The following is a 15,801-nucleotide window of genomic DNA, read 5'->3' on the forward strand; positions in this document are numbered from 1 at the left end:
GAGTGTGTTCAGTTAATAAAAATAGTTTTCCCACTGATTTGGCATTTTTGCTCACCAGGTCAACATTGGATATGGTCCAGATTCTGCTGTGGTGAGGAGAGGGTTAGGGTTTAGGGTTAGCAGCCTTTGGTCTGTATATATATGTATGAGTCTCAGATAGCTCTTTGTTCTGTGTAGAAGAAACTTTTTTAACATCATGTGTGCCTAGTATTTAGCTATTTGGGATTCAGTGTGTAATTTATCTGACTTTATAAAGGCATTCTTAAGGAATCTTGCCAAACTGTTGTTTGCTTGTTTAAGAGGCCGAGCCTATTTCGTGTACCTGCATGTGCTTTCACAGACTGAAATGATGTAATGTGAATATCTGGGGAATTTGGACAGACTTCTGTTTATATTGTAAATACTGCACAGTCATCAGTAAATGTTGACAACCTTAACTGTAGAGCAAGGTACATGCAGTGGTCAGCCCAGTCTGAGCTACTTAATAACTAGGGTTAGTTGATGTGTAAGCGGCCGTTTGTGTAAGACTGGAGGTGTTTCCACGTTTCAGGTTTTTAGAAGTACATACGGTACCTGTTTTAAATGATGGCACAATGGTAAAGAAACATGTCTACATTAAACCATTTATTATTCTTTAATAAGTATTTGAGTTTTGATTGAATGTGTTGTGGTTTTTACATTTTGAATATAAAATATCTCCCATCTTCCTGAAGAATGTCAGCCCTTTTGCTCTGAATGCAACTCAGGTTTCTTATTTATTGGATTGACTATTGTGTGCAGGAGTAAAGCCATGGATCGAAGATGAATGTGAGGAGATCCAGACACCCCAGTGCCCTGAAAGGTATGATATACACGTAGTAATCAAATGTCCTGTGCATGTTTGTATACAGTTTGTGAAATGTGAAGCTATTCATCTGATAGTGACTTTTACAGGTATTTGTAATAGATATATAAGGTCATTTAATGCTAGGTACAAATCTGAACACTTGATGAACTATCTGGGGCAGAGGGTATCACCTGGATATGCTTGAAACTGAGACAATCACAAAGTGGCCATGTTACATCCATACCTTGCATTCTGTGTGCCAGAGATGGTGTTTAATACCCAGATACCCCACCCACAAGGTGATGAGGAACCCCCTGTGGTTGACTGTGAAGATGACAGAAATGAGTCCCATGCTATCACCAACAGGGGGGTCATGATGACCTTCAAAAATTCAATTCAATTCAATTCAAACTTTATTTATATAGCACCTAACAACTACCATGTAGAACCTAGGTGCTGAACAAAGTGCAAATGTGCAAATTATAGTAATAAAATTAGAGAACATAAAAGTAAGGAGACAGGAGACTAAGCAGACCCTCTACTACAAAACAAAAGCTTTGGTAAATAAATATGTCTTTAGCTTAGCTTTGAAGTTCAATAAATCCCTTTCAGAAGTAAGATCAGGAGGGAGGGAATTCCAAAGCTTAGGAGCTGCCACTGAGAAAGCACAGTCACCCCATAATTTATATCTTGCTCTGGGCACTTGGAGCAGTACATGATTAGAGGACCTCAGAGTTCGGCCATGGGTGCGCAGTTGGATAAGTTCGTTTAAATATGTTGGGGCCATACTGGACAGAGATTTAAAAACAAATGTCAAGATTTTATATTGAATTCTGTAAGGTACCGGGAGCCAGTGGAGAGAGGAAAGGACCGGGGTGATGTGTGCATGCTTATTGGTACCGGTTAAAAGCCATTCTGCAGCGTTCTGAACCAGCTGTAGGCAATGGAGAGAGGACTGAGTAATGCCTAAATAAAGACCTTGTAGAATCTGGAGATGTACATGGTGATACCCAGGTAGTTGGAACACAGATCTCCTGGAGTAGCATTGCTCTTGACCCTTTACTCTCTCAGAGCATCACCAAATTTTCAGACTCTGAAAAAGTTGCTGTTCTGACCTTTCCATCTTGGACAGAAGTAAAAAACTGGACCCTGGTCAGAACAAGGACATCTAATATCTTCATGATCAGATAAGGTAGCAGCCCCCAGTCCTTCTCTAGAGTTGAAACACTGAATTGGTTCCTGAAAGTTCTTTCTTTTCTCCTGATAAGGCTGTTAGATGCTGTTCATGAAGACATGAGACTGGTTAAAAGAATCTGCACAATCCATACTTCCATAACCATCCTCAAACCACAGAAGGTCACAGACCCACAGATTGCTGACTGCAACCATGGCTCTAGATTTTTTGTGGGCATGTTGGAGCTGCTGGTTGTAAGAGTCTGGACATCAGTCTGAGGCTGAACCACAGGATCAATCAACAAAGATATTTTCATCTCAGTGAAAGGGGCACTAAGCCTGACCCCCTGCAGATAACAAGCCTTTCTCATGCCTGGTTGTTCACCATCAGAGAGAGGTGGTCACCTCCCACATCTCCATCTCCAGTCCTGGTGCAGTGAGTGTCATGGAGTGAATTGACCGACAGTGTGAAGTCAGAATTGATAGAATTGGAGCCTGAAGTCTCAGGTACTTTCTTACTGCAAACACTTAACATAAATCAACAGCAACCTTACATAGAAACTCCTCAGAGAAGTATTATTTATAAATTTATAAAGCTTAGCACACATGAACAGATATTTGCACTTCAATGGATGACATATTTGCATCATCTGCTGGTGTGAAAGTTCCTCAGTCTAACAGAGCTCTGAACAGGTGTTAAAGCAGATGTTGGAACGTGGTGGGAGTCAGACAGTGATCCGGTTTCAATGAAATCTCACATCACAGAGAAAAAATATTATGGGATTAACAAGAAAAAAGTCCGGATGAGTTTTTACAAAATCTCTTTGTTGTTATAATAATGTTGATACACCTTCTCAGCACAGGGATAACTGAGGATCAGATTACATAATTTGTTTTTGTGAAATGGGTCCATTTATGGATCCCTGTATTGACTTCATGAGAAAACTGCAGCAGGATTGAATTTCTTCAGACTGGCACAAACCTTTAAATGGAAACAGAGCAGTAATGGCATCAGGATACGCTAATACACTATATTGTCAAAAGTTTTGGGACACCCCTCCGCATCATTGAGTTCAGATGTTGTTTTTCAGCAGTTGGGCTCGGCCCCTTAGTTCCAGTGAAAGGAACTCTTAATGCTTCAACTTCATACAAAGACATTTTGGACAATTTCATGCTCTTTGTGGGAACAGTTTGGGGATGCCTTGTCCCAGATGAGGACGTCTGCCTTTACATGCACATGAATGTAATATGGAGTTGTCCTGCCGTTTGCAGCTATAACAGCTTCAACTCTTCTGGGAAGGCTTTCCACAAGGTTTAGGAGTGTGTTTATGGGAATTTTTGACCATTCCTCTAGAAGCACATTTGTGAGGTCAGGCACTGATGTTGGACGAGAAGGCCTGGCTCGCAGCGTCTGCTCTAATTCATCCCAAAGGTGTTCTATGGGGTTGAGGTCAGGACTCTGTGCAGGTCAGTCAAGGGGTCATCCCCAAACTGTTCCCACAAAGAGCATGAAATTGTCCAAAATGTCTTGGTATGAAGCTGAAACATTAAGAGTTCATTTCACTGGAACTAAGGGGCCGAGTCCAACCCCTGAAAAACAACATCTGAACTCAATGATCTGGAGGGGTGTCCCAAACCTTTTGGCAATATAGTGCGGCATGAGTGTTAGTCATTTTTTCCCAAAAAGTAAACCCTCATTCAGAAACCAGGTGGAAATAAATAAGTACATGCTTCCTGTTTCCATAGTGATTAAGAGATTTCGTTGTTGCTCATTAATCTGGGTAAGGTTAGAAAGCCGTCTCCGAACACCAGATAAACAGAGAGAGCTCTTTACACATGGAGAACCTCCTCAGGAGCATGCAGACCATCAGACTCAGTCCAGAATCACAGAGTTTACTGCTCAGAGATATGAAGAAACACTCACGAGCTACATCATGAGATCTACAGACGCACATGAAGTATTTATTTACTGATTTAATTATTTACAGAACTACAGTGAAGAGGTTTAGCGTTCCTGGAAGGATGTCTTGGAGAAAGGTTTACACGTTCTCCAGGATGTTGGAGGACAGTGTGTGTGTGTGTGTGTGTTTAGCGGAGGTTATGTTTAAGATTCTAAAATTCATGTTGTTTGTGTTGTTCAGGTTTTGTTTACAAATAAATCTGCCTGCCCGCATCTGCCTCCATAACCGTTTCCTGCAGCTGGAATTTTCCTACAGCTTTACAACAGTATTCCGGATTTTACCTTATTCCTGAAATATTCACCAGATTAAAAAATTTAAGTGTATTATTTATCTGAAATGTCACTGCAGCTGCAGATGAATTAGTGTTAAAGAGTGAAGCTGATGGTGTGTGTTGTGTAAGTGTGAGTAAGTCAGTTGCTCCAGATCCTGTTCTAACATGTTCCTCTTCTGTATCCTGGAGTAAAGTTCATCACGTGAGGCTTTATTACATTCAGAGTCTCAGATAAAACTACACAAGTGTGGAAACATATCAACTGTGTGTGTGTGTGTGTGTGTAGGTAAATATTTGTATATATATTTGTGTGTGTGTGTATGTGTATGTAAATGTGTGTGTGTGTGTATGTGTATGTAAATGTGTGTGCGTGTGTATATATGTGTGTCTATGTGTATGAGTATGTGTGTGTGTGAATATGTGGGTATGTGTGTGTGTATATATGTGTTTGTGTGTATGTGTGTTTTTGTCTAAATCATCTTGAGATTCCTGTGTAAATTCCAGGGGTCAGTGGTCAGTTGAGATGATTGAGCAAATCTCTGATCAGTGTTGTAATGCGCATGTTGTAATTTTCATGAGAAGTTCAGTGTGTTCAGGTTCAATCCTGACTCACATCACATCAGTGTCTCATTCAACAAGACTGAGCAATTCATCAGTGTCATGTCACGACTCTGGAACAGCATTCTTCACTGTGGTCATCACACAGCAGCCACTGATGTTCACTGTGGTCATCACACAGCAGCCACTGATCTTCTTCACTGTAGTCTTCACACAGCAGCCACTGATCTTCTTCACTGTGGTCATCACACAGCAGCCACTGATCTTCTTCACTGTGGTCATCACACAGCAGCCACTGATCTTCTTCACTGTAGTCTTCACACAGCAGCCACTAATCTTCTTCACTGTGGTCATCACACAGCAGCCACTGATCTTCACTGTGGTCATCACACAGCAGCCACTGATCTTCTTCACTGTAGTCTTCACACAGCAGCCACTGATCTTCACTGTGGTCATCACACAGCAGCCACTGATCTTCACTGTGGTCATCACACAGCAGCCACTGATCTTCTTTACTGTGGTCTTCACACAGCAGCCACTGATCTTCTTCACTGTGGTCATCACACAGCAGCCACTGATCTTCTTCACTGTGGTCATCACACAGCAGCCACTGATCTTCTTCACTGTGGTCATCACACAGCAGCCACTGATCTTCTTCACTGTGGTCATCACACAGCAGCCACTGATCTTCTTCACTGTAGTCTTCACACAGCAGCCACTGATCTTCTTCACTGTGGTCATCACACAGCAGCCACTGATCTTCTTCACTGTGGTCATCACACAGCAGCCACTGATCTTCTTCACTGTGGTCATCACACAGCAGCCACTGATCTTCTTCACTGTGGTCATCACACAGCAGCCACTGATCTTCTTCACTGTAGTCTTCACACAGCAGCCACTGATCTTCTTCACTGTGGTCATCACACAGCAGCCACTGATCTTCTTCACTGTAGTCTTCACACAGCAGCCACTGATCTTCTTCACTGTGGTCATCACACAGCAGCCACTGATCTTCTTCACTGTAGTCTTCACACAGCAGCCACTGATCTTCTTCACTGTGGTCATCACACAGCAGCCACTGATCTTCTTCACTGTGGTCATCACACAGCAGCCACTGATCTTCTTCATTTTGTTTGGACAGTTTCTCCAAAGCTCCACTGCTCCTGATCTCACTGGATGGTTTCAGAGCAGGTTACCTGGACCTTTATGGAGACCGGCTTCCAGCCATCAAGAAGCTACGTATGTTATTGATTCATTTCTGTCTGAAGATCCACTGCAGTGAGGATCTCCTTTAAAACTGTATATTCTTCTCTGAAGTGTATTTGAAGACTCTTTACTGTTATAAAGATATAAAAAGTTCTTGGAAAAATGAGGAAAACATTTTTTTTGTTTGTTTTCAGGAGAATGTGGAACTTCTACACCACACATGCGTCCTGTTTATCCGACCAAGACCTTTCCCAATCACTACACCATCGTAACGGTCAGTAGAGCACACCTTACTCAGAATAAACATTACTCAGAACACACTGCTTTATATTTACATTATCAGATTAATACATTCAGATATTATTTTTTACAGGGTCTGTATCCAGAGTCACATGGGATCGTGGACAATAAGATGTATGATGTCCATCTCAACGCCCACTTCAGCTTAAAAACAGAAGAGAAGTTTAACCCTGCATGGTACCAGGGAGAACCGGTGAGTATTCCAGATCTGTTACTGAAGACAGACAGAGGATTTTATTGACACAGAGAGACAGACTGACAGAGAGAGAGACAGACTGACAGAGACAGAGAGACAGACAGAGAGACAAAGAAAAATACAGAGAGACAGACAAAGATACAGAGAGACAGAGAAACAGACAGACAGAGGGAAAGATAGACAGACAGTGACAGAGAGGCAGACAGACAGAGAGGCAGGCAGACAGTGTCAGAGAGGCAGACAGACAGACAGAGTGACAGACAGAGTGACAGACAGACAGAGATAGAGAGAGAGACAGAAAGACAGAGACAAACATAGAGAGACAGACACAGAGAGAGATAGACATAGAGAGAGAGAGACAGACAGACAGAGAGAGAGAGAGATAGACAGAGTGTCAGAGAGACAGACAGAGAGAGATAGACTGTTCTTAGAACTTTATTTAAAAACTCTAGTCTGACCTGAACACAGAGAATTTGATGAGACTGTGAATATTTTATATTTATATTTTAAATTAAATCTAATACCTTCAGGTCTTCTTTTCCTCCTCTGTTATTGTTGTTGTTGTAGAATGTTCTGATTTATCATGTACACTATCATTACTTCACTGGCTCTGAGACTTTATTAAGTCATGTAGTGCTGAGAGCATGTAGAAACACACAGTGATGTCATTCAGACCAGCTGGAACACGCAGACCAGGAGGTGAAGCGGCACATGCTCTGTAAAACATTGTCCTTACTGACATCTACTGAAACATCTGCTGAAACATCTGCTGAATCATCTACTGAAACATCTACTGAAACATCTGCTGAATCATCTACTGAAACATCTACTGAAACATCTACTGAAACATCTACTGAAACAAAGTCACCGTTCAGCTGAAGGAGAAAATAAAGAACTGAGCGAGAAACAAGATAAAAAGCAGAACATTCCACTGCTGAAACTTGGCTGATTTCCACCTGCTGTATCATTTGGCACACACACACACACACACACACACACACAGCTCCCTGATTTGAGAGAGAATGAGCTTGTGGCTGTTTAAGTGGACTTCAATAAAGACAGACTGTCTCTGATGCCCTCTAGTGGCTGTCTGCTGAACTTTTCGTAACTCTGCCCCTTTCCCATGTTAGTGAACAGGCTTCCATTTTTCCATTTTACGTTACAGCCGTAAAATCACTACACCTCCGAAAGCCTTGATGTGTCATCTTAAGACATATTTCAGGATATAGGGGTGTGTCTTTCAGCAGGGGCATGTCTCTCAGCAGGGTCGTGTCCCTCAGCAGGGGTGTGTCCCTCAGTAGGGGTGTGTCTTTTAGCAGGGGTGTGTCTCTCAGCAGGGACGTGTCTCTCAGCAGGGGTGTGTCGCTCAGCTGGGTCGTGTGGTGCTGGGATCTGAGCTCACAACCACCTGATCAGACATCTATTCATCTATTTAACCACTGACCAACCACCACCATGTCCATCACTCATGTGACTGCTGCTTGTCCTGATAAATAATTAGTGAATTCATTAGTGGGGATGTGGTAGCCAAGTGGTCACTGGACTAATGATTGGGTGGTTGTGAGTTTAAACCCCAGGTCCATCATGCTGCCAATGTTGGGCCCTTGAGCAAAGCCCTTAAATTTCAGTTTTTCAGTATAAAATGTAAGTCACTTTTGCTAAACAGCTCACAGTATTGTGTAATAGCATGTAGTAAATCACTTGTGTTAAAGATGGAGCTGAATTATGTAGTGAAACGTTTATCTGTGCTACGTGACCTGATCCTATCAAACCCTCTGTAGGTCTGGATCACTGCCATGAAGAACAACCTGAAATCTGGAACCTTCTTCTGGCCTGGATCGGATGTTCTTATTAAAGGACGATATCCAAATTTATATAAGGTTTTTGATAAGTAAGTTTATCATTCTTAATCTCTTCACTGATCATCACTCTAATTGTTCTTTTTTCCATTTCATTGCATATATGCTAATAAATTAGTGTATAAATAAATTGAATCAGGGAATAACCTGAAATATTCTGAGAAAAACAACATATATTTGTAAGAATAGCTACTGTAAAACTTCATACATACACACACACAAAGCACCAGTTGGTCTTACTGGTTCCATTCTAGAGTGCACTACGTCCCACACAGCACAGCATGGGGACTGATGCAGGGCAGTGAGAAGAAGAAGCAGATATTACATTTAGATGAAACGAGACGTCTCTGAATGTTTAACATGCAAGTTAAAGAAATTTCAATAGAAAATACACTGTAACGGCAATAATTATTGTTTATTTTACTTTGTATTGTTAAAACAGGGGTATTCCATTTGACGAGAGAGTGACAACCGTTTTACAGTGGTTGAATTTGTCACAAAGTGAAAGGTAACTGGATTTTTTGGGGTTTTAATGTACAAAAAATAATGCCATTTTATTTAATTTCATTTATTGTTTAATTATTTATCATTTAATAATTAATTAATTTATGGATTTTATTTTTCTGAACTAGAGTGTGTTTCTTTTAGCTCGCATCTCCACCACAAATAGTGTTTTTCACTCAAACCTGAAGGACAGAAGAGATCTTTAGCCTGGTCCGTGACTGACCTTCTCACAACTAGCGTCTGATTACTAACTGATCTGATTAGGAAAATTTTGCATGTAGTTACTCAGAGATGTCTACACCATCAAAGGGAACGCTAGATTGTGTCTAAGCTAGAATCATGTCTGCGGCTGAATGTTTATATTAATTGAGTTCCACATGGTTAATCCTGACCTGAATGATTACTGAATTTATTCAGATTATAAGCATTTTATTCTCTACTTCTTTAGGCCAGATTTTTACACTTTATATTTGGAGGAGCCTGATAGATCTGGACACATGTATGGACCAAATAGCAACGCGGTAATTATTATTATTATTATTATTATTATTATTATTATTATATACCTCTGAGAAACTGTATTAAACATTAGGAAGAAGAGGATGGAATACTGACTACAGGATGTTAACTTTATGGAAAAATAAATGAATGAATGAATAAATGAATAAATAAATAAATAAATAAATAAATAAATAAATAAATAAATAAATAAATAAGTTGAACAAATTGAATAGAATTAACCTTCAGCTAGTTCTACAAACCTCTCATACAGAAGTACCCAGTCTACCAATTTAACTAGCACTTACTTAACTAAACTAAACTAAACTAATTAATTAGTTTAACAGGAAATTAATGAATGATGTTAAAGAACTGAAACCTCTCCCATTTGGAGTCTGTGATATGTAACACTCCTGATGGACACAGATGTCAGGATTGGCCTCACCTGTACCTGTGGGTCTGAGCACTCGGAATGAATCCTCAAATAAAGACTGTGACCTAGCAGTGAACACTCCAGAGCCTCTAACACACAGGACCTGGAGGTCCTTAAATATAAAGTTTTGTCTGATGGCTGGATATCAGGAGTGTTTGGTGTACATGGCGGTCATCAGGAACAGCACCAGCTCTCCTCTGAGGTTTAAAACTTTTCTCTGAAGGTCTGCATCATGAGACTGTGTGAGATTGTTGGACGATTGTGTTAGTTTGTACACAAGAAGGTATTCAGGTCATATACTGTGGTCAGTAGAACCCCAGGTCCAGACATTGTACACATAATTTTTGTAGGAGATGTCAAGGGTTTAATCCAAATAAATAAACTTTTTTTTTCCACAAATAAACACAAACTTTTTTGTCCACTAATTAAGGTATCAGTTTGAGATGGATTAAATATATTATTATATCCTCATCACTATCAGGGGTATATACAGGGTCAGGGCTGATCCTCATCACTATCAGGGGTATATACAGGGTCAGGGCTGATCCTCATCACTATCAGGGGTATATACAGGGTCAGGGCTGATCCTCATCACTGTCAGGGGTATATACAGGGTCAGGGCTGATCCTCATCACTATCAGGGGTATATACAGGGTCAGGGCTGATCCTCATCACTATCAGGGGTATATACAGGGTCAGGGCTGATCCTCATCACTGTCAGGGGTATATACAGGGTCAGGGCTGATCCTCATCACTGTCAGGGGTGTATACAGGGTCAGGGCTGATCCTCATCACTATCAGGGGTATATACTGGGTCAGGGCTGATCCTCATCACTATCAGGGGTATATACTGGGTCAGGGCTGATCCTCATCACTATCAGGGGTATATACTGGGTCAGGGCTGATCCTCATCACTATCAGGGGTATATACTGGGTCAGGGCTGATCCTCATCACTATCAGGGGTATATACTGGGTCAGGGCTGATCCTCATCACTGTCAGGGGTGTATACAGGGTTAGAGCTGATCCTCATCACTATCAGGGGTATATACTGGGTCAGGGCTGATCCTCATCACTGTCAGGGGTGTATACAGGGTTAGAGCTGATCCTCATCACTATCAGGGGTATATACTGGGTCAGGGTTGATCCTCATCACTGTCAGGGGTGTATACAGGGTTAGAGCTGATCCTCATCACTATCAGGGGTATATACTGGGTCAGGGCTGATCCTCATCACTATCAGGGGTGTATACAGGGTCAGGGCTGATCCTCATCACTATCAGCGGTATAAACTCAGTAACAGGGTCAGGGCTGGATCTTGGGCAGGGCAGAACACACAACTGCCTCAGCCACCAGGCTGCTTTGGTTGCCCCATTCTGCCAGTGTACACATCAGTAGCATGACATCATACTGACTACTGACTCATATTAGCTCCAGAGGGCAGTTTGGGCATGATACTAAGAAAATTGAGTCTGAGGTTCTGCAGCTCCACTGACCTCTTTCCTGAGATTCTCTCTGCTTGGGCATTCTAACTTTTTTTCTCTACTAAGAATTTCTGCACTTTTCTTTATAACCTGTATCAGCTCCTATATATTTTTTTCTTTCCTTTTCACTTGCCTTCTTATCGGATCTGCTCGAAATCCTCATCATGCAGTGACACCGAATGTAAGTAAGACCAGCAGTACTGTAACATGACCAACCTCGAGCCCATTCAGTGTGGAGTGATGACCAGTTAAAGATATTCTTCTGTCATTAGTACTAGACCTAAATGGAGATGTGGTGTTAGAGACACAGATATTAGAGGTTGTGTTGAACATTGCTTACAGGTTCAGGTTGTGTAGAAGTATTCACAGCTCCAGGTTGTGTAGAAGTGTTCGCAGCTCCAGGTTGTGTAGAAGTGTTCACAGCTCCAAGTTGTGTAGAAGTATTCACAGCTCCAGGTTGTGTAGAAGTGTTCGCAGCTCCAGGTTGTGTAGAAGTATTCACAGCTCCAGGTTGTGTAGAAGTGTTCGCAGCTCCAGGTTGTGTAGAAGTGTTCGCAGCTCCAGGTTGTGTAGATTTACAGCTCCAGGTTGTGTAGAAGTGTTCACAGCTCCAGGTTGTGTAGAAGTATTTACAGCTCCAAGTTGTGTAGAAGTATTTACAGCTCCAAGTTGTGTAGACGTATTTACAGCTCCAGGTTGTGTAGAAGTATTTACAGCTCCAAGTTGTGTAGAAGTATTTACAGCTCCAGGTTGTGTAGAAGTATTTACAGCTCCAGGTTGTGTAGAAGTATTTACAGCTCCAGGTTGTGTAGAAGTATTTACAGCTCCAGGTTGTGTAGAAGTATTCACAGCTCCAGGTTGTGTAGAAGTGTTCGCAGCTCCAGGTTGTGTAGAAGTGTTCGCAGCTCCAGGTTGTGTAGAAGTATTCACAGCTCCAAGTTGTGTAGAAGTGTTCGCAGCTCCAGGTTGTGTAGAAGTGTTCGCAGCTCCAGGTTGTGTAGATTTACAGCTCCAGGTTGTGTAGAAGTATTTACAGCTCCAGGTTGTGTAGAAGTATTTACAGCTCCAAGTTGTGTAGACGTATTTACAGCTCCAGGTTGTGTAGAAGTATTTACAGCTCCAAGTTGTGTAGAAGTATTTACAGCTCCAGGTTGTGTAGAAGTATTTTCAGCTCCAGGTTGTGTAGAAGTATTTACAGCTCCAGGTTGTGTAGAAGTATTTACAGCTCCAAGTTGTGTAGAAGTATTTACAGCTCCAAGTTGTGTAGAAGTATTTACAGCTCCAGGTTGTGTAGAAGTATTTACAGCTCCAGGTTGTGTAGAAGTATTTACAGCTCCAAGTTGTGTAGAAGTATTTACAGCTCCAAGTTGTGTAGAAGTATTTACAGCTCCAAGTTGTGTAGAAGTATTTACAGCTCCAGGTTGTGTAGAAGTATTTACAGCTCCAGGTTGTGTAGAAGTATTTACAGCTCCAAGTTGTGTAGAAGTATTTACAGCTCCAGGTTGTGTAGAAGTGTTCACAGCTCCAGGTTGTGTAGAAGTGTTCACAGCTCCAGGTTGTGTAGAAGTATTTACAGCTCCAGGTTGTGTAGAAGTATTTACAGCTCCAGGTTGTGTAGAAGTATTTACAGCTCCAGGTTGTGTAGAAGTATTTACAGCTCCAGGTTGTGTAGAAGTATTTACAGCTCCAAGTTTTGTAGAAGTATTTACAGATCCAGGTTGTGTAGAAGTGTTCACAGCTCCAGGTTGTGTAGAAGTGTTCACAGCTCCAGGTTGTGTAGAAGTATTTACAGCTCCAGGTTGTGTAGAAGTATTTACAGCTCCAGGTTGTGTAGAAGTATTTACAGCTCCAGGTTGTGTAGAAGTATTTACAGCTCCAAGTTGTGTAGAAGTATTTACAGCTCCAAGTTTTGTAGAAGTATTTACAGCTCCAGGTTGTGTAGAAGTATTTACAGCTCCAGGTTGTGTAGAAGTGTTCACAGCTCCAGGTTGTGTAGAAGTATTTACAGCTCCAAGTTGTGTAGAAGTATTTACAGCTCCAGGTTGTGTAGAAGTATTTACAGCTCCAGGTTGTGTAGAAGTATTCACAGCTCCAGGTTGTGTAGAAGTGTTCACAGCTCCAGGTTGTGTAGAAGTATTTACAGCTCCAGGTTGTGTAGAAGTGTTCACAGCTCCAGGTTGTGTAGAAGTGTTCACAGCTCCAGGTTGTGTAGAAGTGTTCACAGCTCCAGGTTGTGTAGAAGTATTTACAGCTCCAGGTTGTGTAGAAGTGTTCACAGCTCCAGGTTGTGTAGAAGTGTTCACAGCTCCAGGTTGTGTAGAAGTATTTACAGCTCCAGGTTGTGTAGAAGTGTTCACAGCTCCAGGTTGTGTAGAAGTGTTCACAGCTCCAGGTTGTGTAGAAGTGTTCACAGCTCCAGGTTGTGTAGAAGTATTTACAGCTCCAGGTTGTGTAGAAGTATTCACAGCTCCAAGTTGTGTAGAAGTATTTACAGCTCCAAGTTGTGTAGAAGTATTCACAGCTCCAGGTTGTGTAGAAGTATTTACAGCTCCAGGTTGTGTAGAAGTATTTACAGCTCCAGGTTGTGTAGAAGTATTTACAGCTCCAGGTTGTGTAGAAGTATTTACAGCTCCAGGTTGTGTAGAAGTATTTACAGCTCCAGGTTGTGTAGAAGTATTTACAGCTCCAGGTTGTGTAGAAGTATTTACAGCTCCAAGTTGTGTAGAAGTATTTACAGCTCCAGGTTGTGTAGAAGTATTTATAGCTCCAGGTTGTGTAGAAGTATTTACAGCTCCAGGTTGTGTAGAAGTATTTACAGCTCCAGGTTGTGTAGAAGTATTTACAGCTCCAGGTTGTGTAGAAGTATTCACAGCTCCAGGTTGTGTAGAAGTATTTACAGCTCCAAGTTGTGTAGAAGTATTTACAGCTCCAGGTTGTGTAGAAGTATTCACAGCTCCAGGTTGTGTAGAAGTGTTCACAGCTCCAGGTTGTGTAGAAGTATTCACAGCTCCAGGTTGTGTAGAAGTATTCACAGCTCCAGGTTGTGTAGAAGTATTTACAGCTCCAGGTTGTGTAGAAGTATTCACAGCTCCAAGTTGTGTAGAAGTATTTACAGCTCCAGGTTGTGTAGAAGTATTCACAGCTCCAGGTTGTGTAGAAGTATTTACAGCTCCAAGTTGTGTAGAAGTATTTACAGCTCCAGGTTGTGTAGAAGTATTCACAGCTCCAGGTTGTGTAGAAGTATTTACAGCTCCAAGTTGTGTAGAAGTATTCACAGCTCCAGGTTGTGTAGAAGTATTCACAGCTCCAGGTTGTGTAGAAGTGTTCACAGCTCCAGGTTGTGTAGAAGTATTCACAGCTCCAGGTTGTGTAGAAGTATTCACAGCTCCAGGTTGTGTAGAAGTATTTACAGCTCCAGGTTGTGTAGAAGTATTTACAGCTCCAGGTTGTGTAGAAGTATTTACAGCTCCAGGTTGTGTAGAAGTATTTACAGCTCCAAGTTGTGTAGAAGTATTTACAGCTCCAGGTTGTGTAGAAGTATTTACAGCTCCAGGTTGTGTAGAAGTATTTACAGCTCCAGGTTGTGTAGAAGTATTTACAGCTCCAGGTTGTGTAGAAGTATTTACAGCTCCAAGTTGTGTAGAAGTATTTACAGCTCCAAGTTGTGTAGAAGTATTTACAGCTCCAGGTTGTGTAGAAGTATTTACAGCTCCAGGTTGTGTAGAAGTATTTACAGCTCCAGGTTGTGTAGAAGTATTTACAGCTCCAGGTTGTGTAGAAGTATTTACAGCTCCAGGTTGTGTAGAAGTATTCACAGCTCCAGGTTGTGTAGAAGTATTCACAGCTCCAGGTTGTGTAGAAGTATTCACAGCTCCAGGTTGTGTAGAAGTATTCACAGCTCCAGGTTGTGTAGAAGTATTTACAGCTCCAGGTTGTGTAGAAGTATTTACAGCTCCAGGTTGTGTAGAAGTATTTACAGCTCCAGGTTGTGTAGAAGTGTTCACAGCTCCAGGTTGTGTAGAAGTGTTCACAGCTCCAGGTTGTGTAGAAGTGTTCACAGCTCCAGGTTGTGTAGAAGTGTTCACAGCTCCAGGTTGTGTAGAAGTATTCACAGCTCCAGGTTGTGTAGAAGTATTTACAGCTCCAGGTTGTGTAGAAGTATTCACAGCTCCAGGTTGTGTAGAAGTATTCACAGCTCCAGGTTGTGTAGAAGTATTTACAGCTCCAGGTTGTGTAGAAGTGTTCACAGCTCCAGGTTGTGTAGAAGTATTTACAGCTCCAGGTTGTGTAGAAGTATTCACAGCTCCAGGTTGTGTAGAAGTATTTACAGCTCCAGGTTGTGTAGAAGTATTTACAGCTCCAAGTTGTGTAGAAGTATTTACAGCTCCAGGTTGTGTAGAAGTATTTACAGCTCCAGGTTGTGTAGAAGTATTTACAGCTCCAGGTTGTGTAGAAGTATTTACAGCTCCAGGTTGTGTAGAAGTATTTACAGCTCCAGGTTGTGTAGAAGTGTTCACAGCTCCAGGTTGTGTAG

The 15,801-nt window shown here is 41.6% G+C and overlaps 1 protein-coding gene across 4 annotated transcripts in view; it reads left to right on the plus strand.

Annotated features, from left to right (window-relative positions):
* Positions 1-15,801, plus strand: part of enpp1 (ectonucleotide pyrophosphatase/phosphodiesterase 1) — a 51,717-nt gene that overhangs the window by 17,045 nt on the left and 18,871 nt on the right. For 3 of the 4 annotated variants that reach the window (XM_058393217.1, XM_058393216.1, XM_058393218.1), the window contains 7 exons: positions 781-841; positions 5,931-6,028; positions 6,190-6,269; positions 6,369-6,488; positions 8,273-8,382; positions 8,793-8,858; positions 9,303-9,375. In XM_058393217.1, the coding sequence (XP_058249200.1) occupies positions 781-841; positions 5,931-6,028; positions 6,190-6,269; positions 6,369-6,488; positions 8,273-8,382; positions 8,793-8,858; positions 9,303-9,375 (608 nt within the window). Of the gene's footprint in view, positions 1-780; positions 842-2,094; positions 2,507-5,930; positions 6,029-6,189; positions 6,270-6,368; positions 6,489-8,272; positions 8,383-8,792; positions 8,859-9,302; positions 9,376-15,801 lie in introns of all 4 variants that reach the window. The other variant, XM_058393219.1, reaches the window with a different exon arrangement.

The sequence above is a fragment of the Hemibagrus wyckioides genome, linkage group LG06, assembly GCF_019097595.1.
Source record: "Hemibagrus wyckioides isolate EC202008001 linkage group LG06, SWU_Hwy_1.0, whole genome shotgun sequence".
Classification (NCBI taxonomy): domain Eukaryota; kingdom Metazoa; phylum Chordata; class Actinopteri; order Siluriformes; family Bagridae; genus Hemibagrus; species Hemibagrus wyckioides.